General features: G+C 39.8%; 2 protein-coding genes across 12 annotated transcripts in view; one reads left to right on the top strand and one right to left on the bottom strand.

Annotated features, from left to right (window-relative positions):
- m1ap (meiosis 1 associated protein) overlaps nucleotides 1-7,905 on the top strand; it is a 71,338-nt gene extending 63,433 nt beyond the window's left edge. For 8 of the 11 annotated variants that reach the window (XM_061960137.2, XM_061960138.2, XM_072913239.1 and 5 more), the window contains 9 exons: nucleotides 1,110-1,256; nucleotides 1,324-1,483; nucleotides 2,010-2,151; nucleotides 3,338-3,401; nucleotides 3,559-3,701; nucleotides 3,798-3,913; nucleotides 3,993-4,071; nucleotides 5,945-6,151; nucleotides 6,649-7,903. In XM_061960137.2, the coding sequence (XP_061816121.2) occupies nucleotides 1,110-1,256; nucleotides 1,324-1,483; nucleotides 2,010-2,151; nucleotides 3,338-3,401; nucleotides 3,559-3,701; nucleotides 3,798-3,913; nucleotides 3,993-4,071; nucleotides 5,945-6,148 (1,055 nt within the window). In that variant the 3' untranslated portion in view covers nucleotides 6,149-6,151; nucleotides 6,649-7,903. Of the gene's footprint in view, nucleotides 1-1,109; nucleotides 1,257-1,323; nucleotides 1,484-2,009; nucleotides 2,152-3,337; nucleotides 3,402-3,558; nucleotides 3,702-3,797; nucleotides 3,914-3,992; nucleotides 4,072-5,944; nucleotides 6,152-6,648 lie in introns of all 11 variants that reach the window. The other 3 variants (XM_072913240.1, XM_072913241.1, XM_072913242.1) reach the window with 3 other exon arrangements.
- A 2,703-nt stretch (nucleotides 7,906-10,608) lies between these two features.
- On the bottom strand, nucleotides 10,609-22,517 carry dok1b (docking protein 1b). Its single transcript, XM_061959245.1, has 5 exons — nucleotides 22,182-22,517; nucleotides 14,425-14,742; nucleotides 14,225-14,321; nucleotides 13,446-13,618; nucleotides 10,609-13,213 (listed from the first exon to the last, which is right to left on the bottom strand). The coding sequence occupies exons 1-5, from the start codon at nucleotides 22,236-22,238 to the stop codon at nucleotides 11,855-11,857; spliced, it is 2,004 nt and encodes a 667-aa protein (XP_061815229.1). The 5' UTR covers nucleotides 22,239-22,517; the 3' UTR covers nucleotides 10,609-11,854.
- Nucleotides 22,518-22,801: the final 284 nt, after the last annotated feature.

Below are 22,801 nucleotides of genomic sequence, written 5' to 3'. Positions count from 1 at the left end.
TGTGTACCGTTTTAGCTAGCTTTCTGACATACTGTTGGTTGTTTACCTCAGTGGTCCCCAACCACCGGGCCGCGGCCCGGTACTGGTCCGTGGATCGATTGGTATCGGGCCGCACAACAAATAATTTTTTTTATTTTTTTTATTTTTTATTAAATCAACATAAAAAACACAAGATACACTTACAAGTAGTGCACCAACCCAAAACAACTCTCTCCCCCCTTTTGTTCTGGGCATTGAACATGAAGACTCTTCCTTCACTGTTCCGAGTGGCCATGAGAGTCTTGGCAGTGCCTGCCTCCAGTGCTCCAGTGGAGCGAGTTTTCAGCCATGGTGGCATCATACTACGCCCCCATCGTGCACAAATGACTGACAGACTCTTGGCTAATTTGGTCTTTTGCAAATGCAATGCAGCATAGGGCCCTGACATATAAAAAGTAAAACTTTTTTGTTATGTTCACGTATATGTCATGTTTTTTCAATGTTAACACTTTTGTACAAATAAGTACATTTGCACTTTATTTTTCAATGTGTTTGTTCTGTAAAGGAATGAGTTAATGTTTAAAATGACTGGTTAATAGTGCTATTATAAAGTGCAATGTCAGCACAATTTTCTTTCCTGCAATTTAAAATGCACTTGTTTTAATAAATAAATACAGCGTTTGAAAAGCATACACAATCTGTGTTAATATATTAGTCTGTGGTTAAAAGGACTTGAAAGGACTCGAAACTCAAAATGCAGGACTTAGGACTTGACTTGAGACTTTCCAGTCTTGACTTTGGACTTGACTCGGGGCTTGCCTGTCTTGACTCGGGACTTGACTCGGACTTGAGGGCAAAGACTTGAGACTTACTTGTGACTTGCAAAACAATGACTTGGTCCCACCTCTGGCAGATAGAGAATGTGACTAGAAGGAAGTTCTCCTGTGCATGAACAATTAGATGTGTGAATGACAGCAGAAGGAAAGGAAATGAAAATAATGGAAGAGGTTCCACTGTGAGCGAAGTCTTGTGTCTCCATCTAGTGGTTAGAAACATAATTGCCTGTTTTGTGTCAGTTTGCGTTCCATGTGGAGTCAGAAAACGCCATCTAATTATTAACGTTGTTGCAGATAATCTGTTGTTGGTGGACCTGCAGCAGGTGGACAACAATGTGATTGCAGTGGAGTCTGTGTTAAAAGCATGGCTTCAAGAGCAAGGCGGGGACAAGGAACACCTCCACCTTCTTCTGCCCAGCCCACTGGAGAATCACATTCCAAGTATGTTCCTCTCCCACCACAAATAAAAAATGTTGTGGTAGCTCATGGCTCTTTGGCTGCTGTCTAGTGTGCATTAAGTGTGACAAGCAGGAGCGTCTGATCAGCCCCGCCCTCATCCCACTGACCCCCCAGCTTGGTGTGAAGACAGAGAGTGTTCGTGATTTCATGTCTGTCTCAAAGGGTGCAACCAATCAGAGCCAAGTACCACAGAAGCTGAGAGCAATCAAGTAAGAACAAGAGCTAATCTAGTAACATTGTTTTCAAGTAGCATGAAAAAAGTTTCCTTGTCAAGCCTTCATCATCTTTATGGCGGGAAACAGGAAGTGTGTGCGCATGTTTGTGTGTGTGTGTGTGAACCATGGATGTATTGTGGCTTGTATTCTGTTAAACCTCTTTGACAATGAATGGTTCCATTCTTTGATGGTGCACAGCAGTGGAAGACTTCCCAAGATGAAACCCTGTCCTTGCATCATCAGAGTCCACTGTGTTCTGCTCAAGTCCTCTGCTCTGATGCTGAAAAACATGTCCAAGTCGCCAGTTATGTTGTCAAGACATTGTTTGTGAGGAAATATTTGGCTCGCCGTTGACAAAAACAAGACAAAATGGGGAGGTTATTTTGGGGCTCTTGCATGGATTGCAACACAAGATGTGAAACCAACAAGGATCCCTATTGTTTGCATACTGTGCATACTAGCCTGTTCAACTAGGGACAAAGTTATGTTTTAAACTGGCCACGGTTGGGTGTGCTTGCAGGGCCCTGCGTGCTGATGGCATGTGTGAAAGCATGTTGTACGGCCTGCCGCTGGTGATCCGCCCCACTACCTGCTGGCAGCTGGACTGGGATGAGATGGAGAACAACCACAACTGGTTTCATGCTCTCTGCCACACACTACAGGTGAAGACCACAATTACTATAGCTGCTGTTATTACAGCCATAATCCAAAATGGAATACAATGTAAGAAGAAGACACACAAAATCCCACAATGACAACATAAAAAAATCACATGTGTAGAAGACCACAATTGCCATGGTGATGAAAATTATGCTCAGACGCAGCCACTGATCAACCTTCAAAAAATATTTCAATGTACATAGAAACCCTGCATAAAAGCGCTCATAACCTCAGTGAGAGGCGACGGGTCATCTTTCACCAAGGCAACAACCCGAAGCAAACAGCCTAGATATCAAAGGAGTGATTTCAGGACAACTCTGTAAATGTCCTTGAGTGACCCAGCCAAAGCCCACACTACAATCCCATTTTCACATTTCTGTAGACATGTGAAAATAATGGTGCTGTGACACTTTCTATCTAACCTGATGGAGCTTGAAAGGTAATGCAAAGAGGAATGGGTGAAAAAGCCCAAAGTGTAATTGCTGCCAAAGGTGCATTAACAAAGTGTTGAGCAAAGGCTGTGAATTCTTTTACTCGTGATGTATTTTTTTATTTTTTTGTAATGCATTGGCAGATCTTTCAAAAACTCTATTTCATGTTGTCATTATTGGGTGTTGTGTGTATAATTTTGAGGTAAAAACTATTTGTAGTTGACCCTCGCCACATCATGTTTCACCACATCACAGATTCTTTGGAGTATTTTTTTTTTTTAAGGCAAATTCTAAAAATCTCCAATTAATCATATTTACAGCTAAATTAGAGTGGAGTTTTCTGTATCGTGGCCACTGATTAGCTCAGCCTCAGGCAGCATTGCTCTATTGGATTAAAAGAGTGTAAAGGTAACTAAAGGGTGTTATTTCAGGGGGCTCTTACAATGTTGCAAAATATTTGAACTTTTTTTTTTGCGGTAGCTCTGAAAATATTAGATTTATAATTAATAATTCCTATTTAGCGGAAATGTATTTATCGTTGTCATTTTTGGAACCAATTAACAGCAATAAACGAAGGACGACTGTGTTTAATTTTGGAATAAGGCTTTAATAAAATGTGCAAAAAGTGAATACTCCTGGGAAATTGGGAATACTTTCCGTGTTGCACTGTACCGTTAGTAAAACGCCAACACTCTCTGAGGCCTTACAGAAGAATAGGAAATGTTAGCATCCTTTTTTCTTGATGATTTTTTTTCAGAGTCGTGACATGTTCCTCCTGCTGCAGGTAGAATCCACTCAAAGGTCGGCAACTGGAGGCCCAGGTGCATGAGTTATAACACTTGGGGGGGGTTTAACTGGTCTTTGTATGGTGGGCACACATGCCAACAGTGTAATCTCTGTTCATTTTAATCAAAAAGGAAACCGCATTATGCAACACACTCATGCTGTGTGCCCTGTGTGTTTTTGTACGCGACACAGCTGTGTTTTCTCACTATGTCCTCCAACCCTCGGCATCTCTTTCCTTCCTCCTGAAGCCGGTGGTCTCAAGAGAATTGTTGTTGCCTTGCACCCTATCATTGCCAGTGCAGGATCCCACACCTGAAGCCATGCAGGTTATACAGGTGACCTGTACACTGCCTTAACAATTACAAAGAAGCCCAGAAGCAGATTTGTGCTATCATTGCACATTTGGGTCATACTTCATGCTTTTCTGTCAGGGCTGCTTCACCCAGATGGACGAGGAATGTGTGTTCAATCCCCACTCTCTGAGCAGCAACCTTTACCCTCACCTCAGAAGCCGAGGCCTGCTTTCCCAGCCGCGATATCCCTACAGGTCAGCACCTGCTCAGTGGTTCGACGTTTGTCATCGAGCTTTATAATCCAGAACATCTGACAATGATTTGTGCATCTAGGCTGCAGCCAGCTACACATAGACAGCAGTCTCAACCACCAGAGGGAGCTAAAGCCACAGTCAGCAGACAACCGCGTCAGGTAAACAAGTTATTTAAAAAAAAAAAAAAAAAAAAAACATTTTTATTTAAATGTTTTGACACACAGTTAACAGAAATACAATACAATACAAATCAAATGTTATTTTTTCCCCCACCCCAAAAAATAGGCAAATAAGTGCAGGCAGATATTGATATAAAGCCAAAGACAACTGTACTTCTGAATGGCCCTAACATGGTGCAGCAATACACAAAAGCAAACAAAAAGCTAATCAGTCATTCACAATTTAACCATATCTCAATCAGGGCCAACCTGTAGATTAGTCTTTACATGTTTTAAGAAAGCACCCTATATGTCTTGAAATTTTACAGAACAACCATTCAATATCAGCCTAATTTTCTCCAATTTAAGGAAATAATAAATATCTCTGATCAAGCGAGTGTGGTAGGGAAGCGCTGCAGCCTACCAGTTAAGCACAAAAAGTATTCTAGCGAACAAAGTACTGAATGCTACCAGAAGATGACTGAGGGGCTACCCCGAATAATCCACTTAGAGGATTTGGTTACCAAAGACAAAGAATGAAAAACTTCTGTCCAATAATTGTACAGAGATGAGCAGGGTGGTAAACAAGTTCCTTTGATAGTTCATGAGCTGCTGCTGTTTTTTTTAGAAACAAATTTAAACATTTTCAATAACTCGTTATGGTTCACTATAATGTATGAAAGTGTGAAGTCAGTCAGTTTTCATTGTCAGTGTGTTTCATTTTTGAGAGATTGGGGAAGTGACTCAGCATGTACACAGGAGGTCTTGTAGAGCTTAAGATGTAGTTAGAATATTTTCGTCTTATCATAAAACACTGTTTCGTCAGTGGAACATGAAAATGTCAGCAATGATCTATACTGACCATAATAGATTGTACACCTCTCCTTGATAGTAGTAGTACAGGGGTGGATGTTAATGTTTCACCAGCCATTGTTTGTAAACTAATTGCTATGAACTTTGTGTCGGTTTGCGTTCTTTTGTTGTATCGGCGTGGCCTAAAAGTGTGTAGTTGTTGGCAGTGTGACTCACTGTGCTCGATAAGGCCGCTGCCATGCAAATTGTTTGAGTGGCAAAACAAATATCCAAGCACTGTGCTGTCGTTTCTTCCTATTCTTTATAAAGAAATACGCAGTCTGTCTATGTCTACTGCCATTTGATTAAACATTTGTATACAAGGGTTGTTGTTCAAATGTTTACCACCACAATAAATGGGTTGTACTTGTATAGCGCTTTTCTACCTTCAAGGTACTCAAAGCGCTTTGACACTACTTCCACATTTACCCATTCACACACACATTCACACACTGATGGAGGGAGCTGCCATGCAAGGCGCTAACCAGCACCCATCAGGAGCAAGGGTGAAGTGTCTTGCTCAGGACACAACGGACATGACGAGGTTGGTACTAGGTGGGGATTGAACCAGGGACCCTCGGGTTGCGCACGGCCACTCTTCCACTGCGCCACGCCGTCCCCAATAAAATAAAATCTTGAATAAAAATAAACACTGCACAACTTGCACTTCAATAGCTCAACATGTCTAAAAGAAATAGGCCGAGACAGAGATTATTTGATCATTCCCCTGTCCCATGATAAGTGTCTGATAATACTGTTTCTCTGACTGATTCATTTAGTTTAAGATCTTTATGTACACTAGTTTGTTTAATCAAGTATTTCCACATATAGCTTTACTGAATGTTTTCAGTGTTCAGTACAAATGCTTTAGATGTACAGTAGTTTTCGCTTGTATTTCCTCCCTTGTTTACTAAGATTGCCTATAGTCGTTTGCTTTGTGCATAGTTTGGCAGATTAGACTTGGTATAAACTTTGTGTAAAATTTTAAAAGTGTGTTGCTTCCCTTTGGCAACCAAACCAGGCTCGTCAGCTAGGAATGAAGAGCAAGATCAAGGCGACCGTGTCCCCCATGCCCTTCTCTTGTTCGTCTTCACTGGGACTCCCACTTGCCAAGGCCTCTCGTCCCGTTTTGACCTTCCAAAGCAGTGGCAGCCATCAGGCCTTCGTCTCTGCTCATCAGGAACAGTGCGACGACAGCTCCATAATAAACCTGGAAGAGGACTGATGGGTGAGTGAAGGAAAGTTCTAATTGAGAGCAATACAGGAAGTTGGTGGAATACATTGTGTACACTTTCTGGCTATTTAGCCAAAATAATTGTTTCTTTGACACAGCTATTTCCATTTTGAGGTTTGCTGATATCAAGTGCGACTAAAGAAGCAAAAGTCACTTTATGTCTGGGTCAGCTGACTGAATTATTTCACTCATCGCTAGTAATCACCACACTGGTTCAGTTAGTTTGTATGTGTGTGTGTGTGTGTGCGCATGTGTGTGTTTGAAATTATGACAGTCACCCAATCCCCCCCTGTAAATAAGACAAAGATAATAAGAAGGGAAACAAATCACTGAAAGTGTGTACATTAAAAACAAATGAGACATTAAAGAGGATTTAAGTGTGTGCAACCCACAAGTCTTATATGGGGAAAAACATTTCCAGCATGTAGACCTGGACATTGCTCTTGTTGCTGCATCCTGGTCTTAACACAGCTTTTCCGTTTTAATGAAAGCCAGACAAAAGCAACACAGAAGAAGGCCTCTCTGCTTTCCCTCACCGCAGCTCAGGAATCTCTCTGCGGGAGTTGAAAGGTGCCGTAGGACGAGATGAATGAAGATAAGAGACAACATGTTTTAGTTTAATTTTGGAAATTGTAAATATGACTGAACGTTTCTACGTATTAGTGTGTGTGTGATGTTCGAAATGGGGTCAATGCAAGTTCATGCATGTACACATCTGACCCGTTTTGCAAGGATTTGCCCACACACAATGCAATTGATTCAAACTCATATTAGTGTGTTGCCTCCATCCATTATTACTAATTATATATTCCTCACATAAGAGCATCATCTCTTTTACATACACACACGTATAACCAGGCTTTAATCAGTCTCCCGCCATTCCACCCCCATGTTGAACCTTGTCACATCCAGCGACGACCAGTGAGAAATTACCTCATGGCGTTGTGATGTCACAGGACTTCCGCATTCAGAAATGACAAACACAACGACTCTTTTGTCTGCACAGAGAATTTGTGCAAACCACTAAGTCCTCATACTGACATTACTTGCTCGTTTCCCTGGTTCTTTGTTTTCCCTCGCATCTTTTCTGTCATTGTGTGTAAATTTCATAAGGTGGTTTAAATATAAAAACATGAAGCAGTTCCTCTTTCAGCCTGCTAACCGTGTAAGGAGAAGCGAGATAGCAAAAGGGCTATTTTGGTGTGGGTGTGTGCACTTATATTTCATTAGTTTCAGAGACTTTTCAAGTTTTGCCATATGACAGAAATGTCAGATTTTAAGAAGTTTGAGTGTTGTGTTACTGTTTGGCTTTTGTATTTTGTTCATTGATGATTATACAGTATACAGTTGTGTCAGTGACACCATGGTGTATTTTGATATTTTGGTGGGAGAATTTTAAATGTGTCTAAATGATTAGAACTGCCATCTTCTTGCTTCATTTAAATGTTAAAAAAAAACATAAGGGATATTGCTCTATGTCAGAGGCTAAGGGCTATAGTTTTAAACAACTCAGCATGATATTAATGCTGCAACTTCCTGCTTTGTTCTTTGTGTTTCATTTTGAAGCAATCGAATTGGCACCTCACAATAAAAAAAAATATATATCTTGCGCACTCTGACATGCTGTCTTTCCTGCAGTTCTGGCTAGAGTGATAATACAACACAATGCACTTTCTACACAGGTCACAGACTGAGAATAATTTAAGTGCATCCCAGCAGCCCTGAGTGTGAACAGAAGAAGGAAGTTCATCTGCTGTGAGGCGAATCACTCCTACACTGTCTAAAAAGTAGAGTCTGCACATTCACTGGCCAATATGAAGTAGGATATAAATAATGTGTAAACGTACACAAAGGTCTGAAACAGGTGAATGAAAGTACGGTACAATAATTTCCTCTTGAGTGTGGCAAACTTCTGCAGCTTCAGAGGCGCATAACTCAATTGGTTGACCACACAACACTAAAAATAAAAATTGGTGGTCAAAGTGAGAGCGTCTCAGGCGTGTTTGCAGGCCCAGCTAAAACCCTAATAGCGGAAAAACAACATGAGACATGAGGTAGATAAAATGTGCGGCAGAAGATGCATATCACCATGCTGCCTGAAAAGGAACATGCTAACACACGCCTACACCCACACACTGTTTCCTAATACTCAAGCTTGAGCAAAGTATGCAAGAGGACTTTTTACTAGTTGCGTTATAGCCGGCGTGGCCTGCTCTTCTGAAGTGAAATGCACCAGCAGATGTTGATGTGAAACCATGTAGTGAGGCCACCATACAATGGCCGACTGAGGCAAATGTGCAGCAACTTGGCCTCCAAACATATATATTATTTAATCCCTTAAACACAAAAACACCATCAAACAAATATGCAATTAAGAGTTGCTGCAAGTTCATGGAACAACATGGAAGTTAGCCAGACATCTCCGTCTTTAAAAATATGAGCCAGCGTACCATCAACCTTGAATGCACTCACATAGATCTGTGCACTAGCTCTAATGATGGAATGTTGTTGTTTTTGACAAACCAACCTGTATTAAAATGTGGTTATTAGTCATTTCAGAATGATCTGTTAGGTTACAAAAAACTGCCTCCTAAACGGGTCTTGAGCAATTAAAGCTCCAAACAGGCCGAACCGCTGTTGCCACGTCAGGGACGGAATGAAAAAAAACAGACAGTAAGAGTTTATACTCCCTCTGACAGACTGCAACTATGCAGCTAGTTTTGGATATCAGTGAGGAAGTGTTGAGTCATTTCAAGAAGCAGAAGAATCAGACAAACCTACCATGCGCCACATGTGTCTGGCTCTGTTTGTCCTAAGTTCGATTAGAGTTTAATGAGAAACACAGAAGTTTGTCTGTCCCCCTTTTGGCTTCTCATTTCTTTCCTGCTTGGCCTGAAGAAACACACAGGTGGGGATTGGCAGAATTGGGAAGCTCCAAATGTAACGTGGGTATCTTTCAAAAAGCACTCCGGTAGCAGTTGGAGAAATAAAAAGCAGAGGGACGAAGGAGAACTGGAGCCTCGAAAGGGAACAGACTGTCCCTGTTTTTCAAGCCAAATGACACATGCAGCTCTTTCTTGCCAACATTTATCGTGTGAACGTCTTTCTCATCTTCTCTTTTGTAAGCTCTAAATAAACTCCTTTAAATTCTTCATGCTGCTAAATGGCTGATTTGGGCTTCTGTCCTAAGCCATCTTGTGTTAAATCTACCTCTGTCTGCACTTGAAATGCTCAACACAATCCTGCCCCAGTTTCACCAGCGCCATGGCAACTCTCAAAACACAACGGACACGGTGAGGCAGAGAGAGCAGAACGACAACAAAGTCCGAATGAAAGCCCGTTGTTTCATGTTTTAACGGTGCAATGAAGTGGCTGGAAATGGAGTGAAACAATAAAAACAAAGTGTGGCAGAAGACGAGAAGCGAAAGATGAGGTCATACTTGTTTTTAGCTCAGGACAGAACATCTGTTTGGCGAAAATGACTGACCTTGGTAGCAAAATACTTATGTTGACACCTTTGGAGAACTGTTTGGACTTTTCTTCGACATTGTTTATTGTTAGTTCTATTTACAGACAGCCCAGCTGTTTCTTACATATAGAGGTGCATCGCAATCAATAAGAATATCCTGCAAAGGTTATTTGATTTGAAGCGTTCAATTCAGACTGAAGCACACAGGGATAATACTCGTGCATAATTTTTACATCATCTTGGCCAATGCCTTCTTAATGGTGGGTCCAAGAGGGTCAACTCTGTAAGCAACTATAGCAACTCTTTATGAGCTTGTTAGATTCATTCCTTGTGAACCAATTGTTGGAGATGCAAATAATCTGTCGCATCAGTCACTTCCATTGCAAATTTTGATCCAGAATAAAAAAAATAAGGTTCGTGCTTTCTCAACAAGTGATATAGTACAAGTACATAGTACAAGGTGCCCAAATAGTAACTTTTATGGTCAGATTTTTGGGGGGGAGCAGGTCACACTCTGCAGGATAGTTTGGTGGGCGACGAGCAAGCTAGCATAGTGTAGGTTGGTATTTATAGTCACAAAAGCATAAGCCAGGGTTTAGAGCAATTAAAGGCTGATTATAGCACAACTCAACAGTTTACAATATTTATGTTTTGACCATTTTTTCAAAGCTACTGAATTTTGGTGTTTTTATTTATCATTTGCGGCCTGCAGCTCTTCCTCTCAAGGAGAAAAAGCTCAAATGTTAGAAGTCTGCTGTAACTGAAATTGATACAAAAGCTTTTGACTATATATATATATATATATATATATATATATATATATATATATATATATATATATATAGTCAATTTAAGTTATACAATCTAGTAATAACCTGTGATTAATCACGATCAATATATATATATATATATATATATATATCACGATCAATATATATATATATATATATATATATATATATATATATATATGTGTGTGTGTTTTAAATCCAATTAATCACACTTTTAAATTTGGATTGATCGTGATTAATCACAGGTTATTACTAGATTGTATAACTTAAATTGACTTAAAGAAATACTCAAAATTTGGACATATGCAGTTTTATTGTCATAATGTCATCCAGGAAAAATTGTAAATGGTTTACTTGAATGCACATCATTTATTTGCTCAAAACCTGGTAACAGTTTTAGTGAAATTTGCCAGCAGCACACCAGTCAGTCTCCTCACTCATTGTTGCACTAACGTATGCATTGGCCTGATCACTGACCAAATAGCAACTTGCGCCGCCTTTCAGGTAACCATCCGTGGTTAAGGTAAAAGAGCATGAACAGTCACAATACATTGTGTGATTAATCTGCGTGTATACATGTTTAATGCAGTATTTTTTGTGATTAATCACATGCGTTAACTCAGTATTATTGACAGCCCTATTTGTTTTGACTTTCTCACAAATGTTGTAGTATTTTGAAATAGTTTGGACACATCTTGTTTAGTGAGTCCATAGAATATAATAGTTTCACTTTTTCAATTGAACTACTGAAATAGATTAACTTTTCAAAGATATTATAATTTATTGAGATGCACCTTTACACATTTTCAGCTAATTGCAGGGTTTCTTATTTAGATGAACAACGAGAGATTGAAGTAGTTTCTGTCAACCTTCCTCTGCAGTTAAAGTCACGTGACCCCGTTTTGTCTGTTTCCTTGAGCCAAATAGGGGATTGGGTTCCTATCGCATGCTTCCTGCAAAAGCATAACAGTATGTTTTTCCACCACGTGGAGCCTTAGGGTGAAACAGCTCCCGTACTAGAGCCCATTTAAATCTCTCTGCACTGCTGGCAAGGAAAGAGAAGAATCGGTGCAGGAAATACTAGTTCTTATAGATCCTTCTGAACCTTTCAAATAAATTCTGGCTGTCCAGAATGGTCTCAGATTTCACCAAGACAAAAATGCAGCGGTGCTGTCATTTCGTATGGGCGACAGACATTTTGTAAAAACAGAACTCAGCTGGTTCCAGAATCCAAACTCTCTCGCATGTCTCTTAAAGACAAAGACTCACTCCCTCAATTTGTGAAACCACCTCAAAAAAGGAGGTGGCTCTCTTTTAGCCGAGAGCTTATGAGAAATACTTGATCTCAATTGTTTAGAGTCCGCAGTGGACACACCTGAAAAATATGCTATGAAAAGTAAAGCTGTCTTGTTGTGCTTGACAAGTTTCTTGCGATTATCAAATATCTCCCAAGTTGTCGTAGATAATGTCAGGTGACCTCAGCGGTGTCGCTTTGGGCTGGTTCAACCAGGATTTAGAAGGTATAGCTTTCTGTTTTGATACTTTGCTGTACAGCTCCTGGTCCCCTTCTCCACTTATATCCCAAATGTTGTTGTTGTTGTTTAAGTTACTGACAGATGCGCCATTTTTCCCGCGAGGCAACGGTACAGGCTCTTTACGACCAAAAGTGCCCCAGCTGGGTTTGGGGGCCGTGACAGGTTTGGGCCATCTTGCAACCGGAGCATTCTGCGCTCTTTGGTTCGTTGGGGAGTGTTTGTGGAACTCTCCGTGGGTGACTGTGCTGTAATTTCCCTCCGGTCCTGTCAGGGGCGCCACTTCCTCTGGCCTCTTCTGACCATGAGGCTCCAGACGGGCTTCGTTGTAAACACTTGTCCCTCGATGTGCTGCACAACCCTCTGGCTCATCATAAATATGCTCCAGAGCTGGAACAGGGGATGCGACCTCTGCTTGACCGCCGTTTCTGTTCACTCCTCTGCCTCCACCTCTCCCACGCCCCCCTGCATTGGTTGGCCCGTTTAGACCGATTGTGCTCGTCTTGTGGCTCAGCTCCAGGCTGATGTGATCATACACATGTGAATACAGGTCGGGGGCTTTTCTTTGGTTGCTCCCAACGTGGTGGTGCTCTGCTGGAGCCCCGCCTCCACAGGACTCACCACCCGCTGGTCGCAGTCGAGAGACCGGCACTTGTGTGGATGTGCTGCTCGGAGGGTTCTGGTTCTTGATGCTGTCCACTGGGTCTGAGTAGAGACTGTCAGCAGTGTGCAAAGGCAGGCGGACTGCATCAGCCGGCTCTGAATAAAGAGCGGCCTGTTCATCAGCAGAGGAAGAACCCTTTAGCGCCCGCTGGCCTCTTGGTGACCGTGGAGGTGTGTTTCCTTCACTCACAACCCCCAGTATGGCTGGCAATTCTGGTAAACTCCTCCCTTTGTGTCTCTCAGCTCCACTGCTTCCTTGCCCTTTTCCTGCTGCATCTCCTCCCTCTCTATTCTCGAGCACACCGTCTGCAGAGCCCGGCTTGCTGCCGCCCGAATCACCATCGGCCTCCCAGCTGCTACAGCTGCTGCTGTCTCCGCTGCCGGGTGCAGTGGTGCCAGTGTTGCGTATGTGTTGCAGCGATGGCGGACACTCCGAGTCAAAGTTGATGGGACAGCTCAGGGGACACTCCTCAGCCAGGGCTTTTTGTGACTTGATGGCCTGGTCTACGAGGGTGAAGATCTCGTTGCCTTGCTTGGTGTCGAAGGTGAAGTTACCAGGGCCCGAGTCACAGCGCCGGCCGGCCTCGAAGGAAAACATCACCTGTAGAAGTGATATCAGTCAATGTGTGAGAAGAAAAAGAGTATGCTTGTTTTGCTTTTCAGTCTCATCTAATGTACTACTGCACTCCATTTAATCATCCCTTCTTGTTGCTTTGCAGAGTCATTTTTTGACGTTACTTTGCAATTTGGTGAGTGGCAAAAAAAAACAACATAACCACAGACCATAAAGCAGAAGATGCTCAGACCACATGCAGTCGCGTTCTTAAACCCACCCGATCACGCCCGTATCTCCTCAGCAGCTTGTACGGCCAGACAAAGACGTTCCTTTTTGTTTTGGGATCTTTCAAGATCAAGACATTGCTTTCGGCTTTAAGCCAGTAGTGACCTGCCAGCCCGCAGCGATCCGAAGCCTCGGTCCGCTGGATGCCCACCCAGAACTTGTTTACTGAAGAGAAAACGAAGAAAATAACATATAAAAACCCAGTTTAGCACAGTTAGGACATGTATAGATCACATACGTTGCGTAAAAAACATTGCACGCAACATTGATTGTTTGTGCCAGGGTTTGGCGATACCGCAAATGTTGGCATCAATCTAATACTGAGTAAATACAGTGTACCGATACTTCTTACTTGTAATTTTTTTAAATTATATAAACATGTTGTTATTTTTGCCTTTAATTTGTTGATCATAATTATAATCAGAAACAACAACAAATAATTTGTGGGGGGAAAAAATAATTTGCATACAATATTGTAAGACAATGTAACAATTAACAAACTAATACAATTATTCGCTTTTCTGCTGTTAGTACATAGAACGTTTTGATGAAAATTAAGTCAATAGTGCAAAAACCACTATTGGCTCTCATTCAATTCCTTTGGCTTTTTATAAAAACACAGATATTTGGGGAAATATTCACACAAAGAACTGAAAAATCTCAACCCCATCCGGCTAGTATTGATTTGATACTGATAGTACCAATGGTATCGATACTACTGATATTTGGATCAATCTGCCCTCCCACTAGTTTGTGCTACAACATCCTCACCCTCCTCTCTGGAGTAGTAGATAAGGTTCTCTGACATTTTCAAGTCCTGGGATCCCCCATCAGATTCTCCAGAAACACTGCCGCTGCCACTTCCACCCTGAGGAGACAGAAAGATGTCTTCACCAAATGTCTGTTTCGTTGACTACATGGCACTTATTTAGCAATTGGTGTTCATAGAGGGGCCAAAGCAGAAAGGATACCTGAAATGCAATGTCACACATGGTATCCATCCACTCCTTGGCGGCGTTCTTCTCGGCAGCGAACACATGGGTCTTGTCGTTGGTTTCCACACAGAACGCTGCCATGTTGTCTTTGGGACAGCTCTCTGTCAGTGCCGGCAAGATGGAGATGCACTCCGACAAGCGGATGATCTTCTTGTCCAGCTTTTTGGTCTTCTCATTGGAGCTGCTGCCTGAAGCGACGGCTGCTCCTCCTGACCCGTGCGAGTCGAAGAATTCAAGGCGGGCGATGCCATTTTGGCTGGCTGGGAAGAGGACGAACCAGTTCTTCTTCCATTTCTGATGGGCACAGCAATTGTCAGTCAATAGAATTAATATTGTGCTTCTATAGTGGAACCCCCTTAGCTCAGCACCCTCTATTTGTGAATACTTGTATTCGGATTCTTGTGATATCATTTGATATTGGAGTAATGGAAGTATTGTGTATGGTAGCGTTTGCCTGCTAGATAAAGCCAAACCAAGAGAGATAGAAAAGTTGCCGAACTGCCTAGGCAGCCTTGAAGTGTAAAGTGAATTTTCCAGAATGGCTTTTACGATGGATGTGCCGATTAATCAGCCACCAATCAGCCATCAATACCGGACGATTTTCAAGAAAAAGTACATAATCACCATTGCAGAATAATGTTTTTAAAAAGGAACTGCACTTTTTGGGGACTTTTGTGTATCATCCACAATCCCTATGTAAGACAAAAACTAATGTTTTTCTTTTTTCTATGCATTCTTAATTAATACAATATGGCAAGTATGGGGTGGCTAACAATGCAGCTAATGAGAGTACACTATTTGACTCATAATGCCCACTAAAAAACTGCCAACAGTACTTTATTTACATCTCGTGACCTGCATATTAACCAAGTATTAGCAATTTTGTTTTTACAAGTGCTAACACTGACAAACTATTTTAGCGGCGCTGTGATCACAGAGAGGTAGCTAGCTTATTAGACTTGACTTAGACTTAGACAAACTTTAATGATCCACAAGGGAAATTGTTCAACACAGTAGCTCAGTTACAATGATGAAAAGTGTAAGGATGGAAAGGACAATGCAGGTATAAATAGACTAATATAGCGATTAAAAAAATCTAACATATACGAATATAAACATAATATGTGTACAGAATAATATATATACAGATATATTATATTATGTCTATAACATATATACAATATATACCAATGACCATGTACAATATTACAGTATATACAGTATATGTGACAGCAGCAGCATAAAATAGGGAGTAGATCCAGCAGGAAATAGAAAATAGACATTATAAACAAAGAGAAGTAGCTAACATGTCAGGTGTCAGGTAATAGGCAGATGTCATCTATTGCTGTATGGCGAGTGATTATACAGCTGGATGGAGTGTGGAATGAAGGAGTTCTTGAATCGCACAGTGCGGGAAGGAAGTTGACTTTCTGAGCTGCTGCTGCATCGCCTCTGAGTTGGTAAAAGTTAATTCTAGATTATAACCATGCCTCTCACCTGGATAGTAGAAGGATGTGGCCATTATTTGGGAAGTTGGTCAACTTTGACATTCAATTTAGACCCGGAGATAGCGAGAGAGACACAAAAAAACGCTTGTTTCCAGCACTTTTTTTTGCCTGCAAGAGGATTATGATCGATTCTTCATTCAAAGAGACTATATTAACATCTCATCAGTTGGCATCCCAGTGAGAGCAGACATTGTACAGTGAGTGATTGTTTAATTATGTTCAAAGTTTCTATTTCTTGCTTAGCAATTAACAATAACGCTGCATGATGCTTATTCATGATGCACACTGGTGCTGTTGGTGCGTTGAAGGAAAAATGTAATGTTGCGATGCGTTTGTGAAATTATTACGCCGTCGAATGCTTAAAATGAGCAAAATACGTAAATCTTACATCTTATTATGAACGTGCCTGTTACTACATTACCATATATACTTACAGTGTGTATATAAAGCAACGATGGAGGCTTCTGGATATTTATTAGAGTGCTTTATAGGTGAAACAGAGCGACTCCCATGAGCTCCATTGTTAGCTGAATTTTGCTAGATTTTATTTAAGAGTTAGAGTGCATTAAAAAGAAAAACAGATGTGTGCTTGTCTCACATAAGGATTGTAAAAGATAGGCAAAATTCCAAAAATAGTGCAGTTCTTCTTGATTGCCAATCACAATTGCCGATCTCCACCGGCAAACACTGTATTGGGACGGTGTGGCGAAGTTGGTAGAGTGGCCGTGCCAGCAATCGGAGGGTTGCTGGTTACTGGGGTTCAATCCCCACCTTCTACCATCCTAGTCACGTCCGTTGTGTCCTTGGGCAAGACACTTCACCCCTTGCTCCTGATGGCTGCTGGTTAGCGCCTTGCATGGCAGCTCCCGCCATCAGTGTGTGAATGTGTGTGTGAATGGGTAAATGTGGAAATACTGTCAAAGTGCTTTGAGTACCTTGAAGGTAGAAAAGCGCTATACAAGTATAACCCATTTATCATTTATTTATTTTTAGTCCACTGGCTGACAAGCGGCTAGCAACTAATAATATTCACCTCCATTAAGGAAAATAAATTGCATTTCTTAAGTATCATTACTGAGTACATTATCACTGGAGGACGAGGCTAAACATCTTACACAGAGAGAACAAGCCAGGAGCAGACATGCTAAATTGCTAAGCTAATACGTGCTTAGTAAACTTTAAAAAAAATTTAGATTAAACCACATTATAGAAGAAAGTAAGCAGATATTAAGAGGGATTTAAAATAGGTTAACAAGAGTTAGACATATGATGATAAAACAACAACAGTTGGTGTGTCAGTATTGTTGCAGCCTGTACACAACATGTAAAAGAAGAGCAGATTGATCCATAAAATGGTGGTGTTGATACCAAGGTCGATATTTATATTACTATTGACTTTATTTGGCTAATATTGTATGTAATTAAAGAGAGTAAGGAACAAGTTTCAATATTGTGTTGATATTGTTAAACTGTCAATAGGACTCACCATTAATTGAAAATTGTAGAGTTAATATATGTGATCGGTATCGGCATCATAAAACCCTGATCGAAACGTCCATAGTATATACTGTGCTATTTTATAGATGCTGAGTTGGCCACACTCTCCTTGCCTCATCAGTAGTGATGTGTGGGCCGATACTGAAATATTGATACTGCCGATACCAGATCTTTATGCTCTAGTATCAATTCTCAAATCAAAATATCGATACGTTTGATACTTTTGTTATTTGAGATCATGTATATCATTGACAGAAACACACTGTCATGTAACTAAATCCTTGAGCTCTAGTCTAAATGAAACGTGATTGGTGGAACTACTTTTTAGTCCGCCTGGGTTATTAGTATGTAATGTGCAAGTGCAGCGTCAATATCTTGCATTCAGTGCAAAATAACGCCATCATTTGTTTCGCCCTATAATTTTATATCGTTTTGAGATGATTCCTCAAGAGCAGCAACACTTGAAAAATATTTGTTTTAATTTTACCAGACACATTAGGTATATTTGCACAAAGTATCGGATCTGTATCGCCGATACCAGCCTGAATTTTACACACTATCTTAATATGTTATATAATTCTTTCGTACTCCCTTATCTTAATTATTGTGTTGAAATCTGGGGTAACAATTACAAAACAAACATCAACTCTATATTCTTACTTCAAAAGAAAGCGATTAGAATTGTAAATTATGCAGATTATCATGACCATACCAATGCTCTGTTTATTAAATTAAAAACCTTAAAACTGCATGATCTTGTTGACCTCAACACTGCTATTGTGACGTACAAAGCTCATAACCACATGCTGCCTCGGTGTCTACAGGAGAGGTTCAAACCCAGAGAGAATCCCTATGACCTCAGAGGTTCAGCTGTCTTCCAGAAAGCTAAGATAAGAACAAGCTTAAAAAGTAGATGTGTTTCTGTCAGGGGGGTTCAACTGTGGAACAGCTTGGATGATTCCTTAAAATGTTCCAGGTCCATTCACACATTTAAAAAACACTTTAAGACCAATGTCTTGGAAAAATATATCACTCTTGAATCAACACAGTAGTTAATACTATGATCAATGTTAATTAAAATACTAAATGTGGGATATAAATAATAATGGAAGTATAATTGTTTGTATATAGTATATAAATTGGTACAAAGGTTTAACACGCGTATAAGGATATTTCACATGCCTTTACTGTGTATATAATTGAACAGTGTTCATATTGTGTATAATGTGTATTTATAATATGTTGTACAAAAGACATTTCATAATTTTCGGAAGTTCATCTTGTACTTGACATTGTTTATAGGGTTAGGCGCTATAAGTGTTCAACTTCAGCCTAAACCCTTTCGGTCTGCAACATTTTCATTTTCATTTTCAATCTATGAATGTGCAACTGTTTGTTTATTTTGTTGATCATTGACCGAAGAATAATAAACTATAAAAAGTATTAGCGTACTTTTCATAAATTAACAGAGCTACTGCGTTAACTTTGTCATGTGTCTTGACTTCAATGACAATAAATACATGCACAAAAAAAGAATTACAATTAAAAACCACTGTGTGCACGTTTCAATGCTGTGTAAGTAGACAGCAGTTACGTTGTGGTACTACTGATACTCATAAAGTTGACAATACTGCAACCCATTTCAACATATACTTTTTTTTTGACAGAAATGACCCCTATAGATCTCAAATTGTGGTCGACCATGAACATCTACATAAGCATGCCCATTTTTAGTAATAATAAGAACATGTAAATGTGGCTTCATAGCTGGTCGACATAAGCCAGTTCCACTGTGTTTTGCTTTTGCTCGGACGACAACTTTACGCGTGTGAGCTAAAAGCAGGATTTCTCGGTTTCATCTGCCGCTGACAAAAATGGGTGCGAAGACAGGAAACGGGCAACAGGAAAGAGGCTAAACAGAAACCAAAAATGTTGCCACACACATCTGTGCTGTTCAGCGAGGGCAGAAGATTCAGGAACCACATGTGAGGCTTTAAGGCTACTTCATGAAAGTGTGCCACAAATGACCACTAATGCATCAAAAACACAACAATGCTATTTTGTCACAGACTAGGTTTGAAGTACAGCGTACTTTTCATTTGAACAGCACTGAATTGTAGAGTGGTGATTTCAGAGCAGGAAACCGGACCAAAATGTTTTGTCCATCCATGTCATATGACCAGAACGCGACACGCACAGAGACAAAGACCTTCTTAGAGTGGCTGTGTTCTTATTTAGCATATACAATTCTACAAAATATGTGAATCACTTTTTTCTTGCTTAGAAGATCGCACAGACAGCACTTTCTGGCCCATGTGGTTTTGTTCTAAAGAAGTCGTACTATTTTTTTATTATTATTAATTTTTTTAGACGTCTCATCATCTTCAGAAAAAAAATGAATGCTCTTTCTGACATTCTTAATGGGAGGTCCTGGAAGGACAATAGAATAGAAAGACAAAATATTCCATTAAGTCAAAGACCAATGGCTGATGAATGATATCCAGTGTGCCTCGCTGGCCAGGGCAGTGAAGCCAACTCGCCGTGGTTGGCCAGGCACACTTGGGAACGAGGAGAGTTAAGGACAAGATAACATAGCGCAGTGAGAATCACTTTGTAAAATGGTAACTAAATATTACATCACTTTTTTTATATATATATATTGTTTTGCGCTGTATGCCTCATGCTGTCTCAGTGGTTCCTATGTCATCATGCACAATGTATTAAAAAAAAAAATGTAATTGTGTATGACTGTTTGCAGCTCATCACAAGGTCGATGTTCTGAAAAAGTGTGCTGCTTCATAAAAATACAAATAAATCCAACCAGTTGCGTAATTCGATAGTTATCAACATTCGTAATGGAACGGGTTTGGATGAAATGTTCTGAAAATGTTCAAAATAGGTGCTGGAACAAGTACTTTTCTAGTTTGTATTATTATTCATATATGAGCTTGTCAAAACACTTATTGTTGACATTCATTTTGTCACCATACAGTATAGACCAGTGCTTCTCGAACTCCATATATCAATCAATCGATGTTTATCCATATAGCCCTTCTAGTGATGCGCTAAAGCAGGGGTCCCAAACTTTTTGACCTGGGGGCCACATTGGGTTAAAAAAATGTAGCCGGGGGCCGGGCTATATATATATATATATATATATATATATATATATATATATATATATATATATATATATATATAATGTGTGTATGTATATGTGTGTGTATGTATGTGTGTATATATATAATGTGTGTATGTATGTGTATATATATATGTGTATATACAGTATATATTTATATATACGTATGTATGTATGTGTATATATATATATATATATATATATATATATATATATGTATGTATGTATGTGTATATATATATATATATATATACATATATGTATATGTATGTGTATATACAGTATATATTTATATATACATATGTATGTATGTATATATATATATACATGTATGTATATATAAATATATTTATATACACATACATACATATGTATGTATGTATATATATCCATCCATCCATTTTCTACCGATTATTCCCTTCGGGGTCGCGGGGGGCGCTGGATATATATATATATATATATATATATATATATATATATATATATATATATATATATACACACATACATACATATGTATGTATGTATGTATGTATGTATGTATGTATGTATATATATATATATATATATATATATATATATATATATATATATATATATAAACTGTATACGGTAATTACCCTTTCTTGTCCGGACGGACACACGTTTCCCAAACGATTTCGCCATTTTTTTTCCTCGTGCACCAAATGACTGAAAGAGCACACAGTTGACGTCACGTTATCGATGGGAAAATGCATTTTTAGACAATATGATTTGCCTGAGCGGCTAGGAGACCCCAAGAGTAACAAGCGGTAGAAAATGGATTGATGAATGGGCAAGAAAGGACAGATTAAAAAATAATAATTAAAAAAAATATATATATATATATATATATATTTACTTTTTTTTAACTTGGGACTTTCCGCGGGCCAGATTTTGGACGTATGCGGCCCGCAGGCCGTAGTTTGGGGACCACTGCGCTAAAGAATCACTTGATTAAAAAATAGTTTTATTTTCCTATAAACACTGTTACTGTCCAAACTGTGTGTAGTGGCCAAAAATATTAAATATACTCGTTGAATAAAACCTCTGCCTTGCTTTTAATGAATAATTAGGCCTACTACGCTACTGTGTTTTAATGTTGGTCAATATGGTGGTACTACAGGTGTTTTCTGAAGTGGTATTTGGTGAAAAAGGTTTGACAAACTACCAGCCATGCATTTTATTTTTATACCGTTTTTGATTTGGTTTGTTTCCTGGTATGTAAAAAAAAATGCTGAAACCACAACATATTAACGTTTTTCACCTTAATTGCTGTGGATGTTTGGTTCGAGGAAACCTCTAGCGTTGATGCGCATGAGTGCGCATGCTCAGTAGCGTTGGGCAACAAATAATTTACGGGTAGCAAATGTTTCCAGAACACCGGCTGTAGTTTGTGTGCTTTATCGGTTTAATTTGTCCATCTCACTTGGCAGCCTAAATTAATTTCTAGTATTTATCGGACGATAACAATGTGAAACTTACTGTTTATCAATATACTCTTCTGGTTTGATCGTTTACTACACGTTTTTAGCACTTGGTTGTAACAGTAATAATATAGTAAGGTTTACCTTGCCAAACTTTTGATGCTGCACGTAAAGTTGTCCCTCCTTAACGTGGGTGTCCATGTCCTGCGGGGACTACCAAGTGGCCCCGAACTTGAACTTGAGAGAAGGCAGATCAGTCTTCAGGTTGCTCTTCAGTTACTCAGCATCCATGAACAACTTCCCCACTTCTCTCACTTCCGCTGCCCGGCCGTCAAGAGGCGATAACGGTATCTGTGACGAGCAACATGGCTCGGGTGACTAAAAGGACCAACGGATCACAGGGTGATCAATAATCGATGAAGTAATCAATAAAATCCGCGAAGTTGATGGTGACTTGTCGACTTTTGACGCATGTCACGTCTGCGCTTGGGCGAGGGAAAAGGAAGACGGGGGGGCTCTAATAAAAACATGCATCTTCTGCTGCGACTTTTCGGCATAAAAGCCTCATTCCATATCCCTGAAATGATGTGTTCTTAATAATGTGTCATGTGTTTGTAGGTATATCTGTGTATGTACCTTTTAATTACATTCCAAACGTGCCAGAGTAAAAGAGACTGTGTGGATGGGACAGAAAAAAAATCTTTAAATTTTATTTTGAAGGTAAGTTGCTTCACATCCTGTTTCGCTTTATCGACACTCCTTCT

This window comes from Nerophis lumbriciformis, linkage group LG05 (assembly GCF_033978685.3).
Source record: "Nerophis lumbriciformis linkage group LG05, RoL_Nlum_v2.1, whole genome shotgun sequence".
Lineage (NCBI taxonomy): Eukaryota > Metazoa > Chordata > Actinopteri > Syngnathiformes > Syngnathidae > Nerophis > Nerophis lumbriciformis.
The sequence above is the reverse complement of the archived record's forward strand: the minus strand, read 5'-3'. Positions and strand labels throughout refer to the sequence as shown.